This window comes from Ursus arctos, unplaced genomic scaffold (assembly GCF_023065955.2).
Source record: "Ursus arctos isolate Adak ecotype North America unplaced genomic scaffold, UrsArc2.0 scaffold_5, whole genome shotgun sequence".
Taxonomy (NCBI): Eukaryota; Metazoa; Chordata; class Mammalia; order Carnivora; family Ursidae; genus Ursus; species Ursus arctos.
Genome location: NW_026623067.1, coordinates 5,642,149 through 5,644,853, shown reverse-complemented (window position 1 = coordinate 5,644,853; position 2,705 = coordinate 5,642,149). Strand labels below are relative to the sequence as shown.

The 2,705-nt window shown below is 35.7% G+C and overlaps 1 protein-coding gene across 1 annotated transcript; it reads left to right on the top strand.

Moving 5' to 3' along the window:
• Positions 1–1,372: 1,372 nt before the first annotated feature.
• On the top strand, positions 1,373–2,332 carry LOC113261857 (olfactory receptor 6F1-like). The gene has a single exon (XM_026508178.3). It carries the CDS (start codon positions 1,373–1,375, stop codon positions 2,330–2,332), a length of 960 nt encoding a protein of 319 aa, XP_026363963.3.
• Positions 2,333–2,705: the final 373 nt, after the last annotated feature.

Here is a 2,705-nt window from a genome sequence, read left to right as displayed (position 1 = left end):
CTGCCCACTGAGCAGGGAGCTCAACCTAGGACTTGATCCCAGGACCCCAAGACTGTGATCCAAGCCAAAAGCACATGCCCATCCAATTGAGCCACCCAGGCACCCCATGTGTAAACTTATTATTAAAAATAGACAGAATTAAATAGCCATGATATCTTTTAGAAAGAGAAAAAGAAATTCCTTTTTGGGATAATTCTTTTGTCATAACTCTAATGATATTCTTTCCAAATACCTATTTTTCTTGTTATGTTAATACTAGGAGAAAAATGTCCATGCAATATTTATCTTATAATAGCAATAAGAGACACTTTGGACTCTTGGTCTCATATGTGTAATATAAATATTAGCATTTTTCTTATGAAAATAAAGTAATCAAACTCAGGAATTTTATTTTTTTTTAAAGATTAGTCCCAGTTATTTCCTTCAATCATTTTCTTAAATTATAAATTCTAAGCCAATTATTTTTTGGGGGGAGAAGCACTTAGTTATAATTATAAATACTGTATTGTGCATTTAAGAATTTAAAATTGGTAAGTGGTTCTAATATTAAATGCTCTTTCACAATAATGATGCTATGGAAACATACTCTATGTTCATCAAGGATGAATGGATTTCTGACTTTAAAGTTTTCTCCACTGTTCCTAAGTAATGTAGGAAAATTAGTGAATTTAATGACTCTAAAAACTTTTTAAAATGCCAAAATTAATAAAGTAATTGAATACTTATGAAAAAGTTACCTCCATATAGATGTTGAATCTTACTGTCTATTTTCTGGAGATAGGATTTACTCATGTACCCATCTCCAACCAAACTCTAACTGATGGTGTACAATATGGGTAATAAAGTTAATACTGCAGGCAACCATTTGTTTTCATAAGCCAACAGGTATGCATAAGATATTCAAGAAAAGAGCTCCATCTTATCCACTAGACTTTGCATATTGTTGGTCTTTCTCCACCATCTTCTAATGCACAGTATATGAAATACTCAGTGATGGAACAATGTCATATTCTTCCAATGCCCAAAATTTATATATTAGCTTAGACTGTGGTTTTTTAGAGCAACCTACCTGGATAGAATCTGCCCCACCACTTAAAGTGATGTAATTGTGAGAAAACGATTTCCTAACTATTTCTTTCCATGAGAAGTGGATTATTATACTATTTATTTCAGAGATTTATTTTGTAAATCAAGTGAGCTCAACCATGGAACATGTGTATAAAGACACCAACTATGTTATTGCCAGCTATTAACTTTTATTATCACTAAGAGCCTCTTATCATGAAATAAGTGAATACAAAACTATTCCATTCTTGCTCATCTGCCATATTCTGGGCTTTGTTGGTTTATTCCAGATCAGAGAAGATGAGATATGGATGTAACAAACCAAACAACAGTGACAGAGTTCATTTTTCTTGGGTTTCCTGGTGTTCTCTGTCTGCGACTCACATTGTTTGTGATGTTTCTCACAGTGTATCTGCTCTCCCTCATGGGAAATACCCTCATCATTTTCATTGTTTTCATGGACATCACACTCCAAACACCCATGTACATTTTCTTAGGCAATTTGTCATTCCTGGAGATCTGGTACACCACAGCCACAGTGCCTAAATTGTTGGCCACCTGCCTCTCACAGGTTGTTACCATCTCTGTTTCTGGTTGTATAACTCAGTACTATTTCTTTTTCTCCATGGGAGCTACAGAGTGCATCCTGCTGGCAGTGATGGCCTATGACCGGTACCTGGCCATCTGCAGCCCTTTACGGTATTCACTTCTCATGAGTTTTCAGGTGTGCCTGCGGTTTTCAGCTGGATCTTGGATCGGGGGCTTCATTGCCCCTCTCCCACCGACCATACTCATCTCCCATCTAAACTTTTGTGGTCCCCAGAAGATCAACCATTTCTTTTGTGACTCGGATCCCATTTTTAAACTTTCCTGCTCAGATACATTTTTGGTGGAGACTTTGGGCTACACATGTACCTCTGTCGTGATTCTAAGTTCTTTCCTTCTCACTATGTCTTCCTATGGATTCATTGTGGTCACAATAATCAGGCTGTCTTCCCAAAAGGCTCAGAAGAAAACTTTCTCCACCTGTGCTTCCCACCTCACTGTGGTCACCATTTATTATGGCACCATTATCTTTTCTTATGTTCGCCCTCCAGCCAAGCACAACTTCACCATTGGTAAAGTCATCTCAGTGTTCTACTGCATGGTCACTCCATTGGTAAATCCTCTCATATACACCCTGAGAAACAAAGATGTGAAGAAAGCTTTCAGAAAAATTCTATCAAGAAAAATATTTCTTTTGACCAGAAACTTGCAAAGGTTTTGAGAAATACTCTTAAATGATCAATTTATAGTGGATTCCTAAACCACATTTGCAAATGGTAAGTATTGAAGATTATATTAAAAAATTGATATTACTTAGTATGGACATTTTGGGCTGAATTCTACCAAAATAGATATTGTATAATCGCTACATTTAAGAATGTCTTGGTGCAATGCCATAGTGATAAACATAACTCAAATTATCTGTTCACAAGACATTCATAATTAGAAAATAACCTGGTTTTATTCCATACAATAGTTCAATTGAATGTTTTCATAATTTACACCTTCATAGTAACCACAAGGCAAAAATTGTTTTTGTTAAATGGAGCAGTGTTACACCATCTTGTCGATAGGTTATTATAAATGTACCTCCT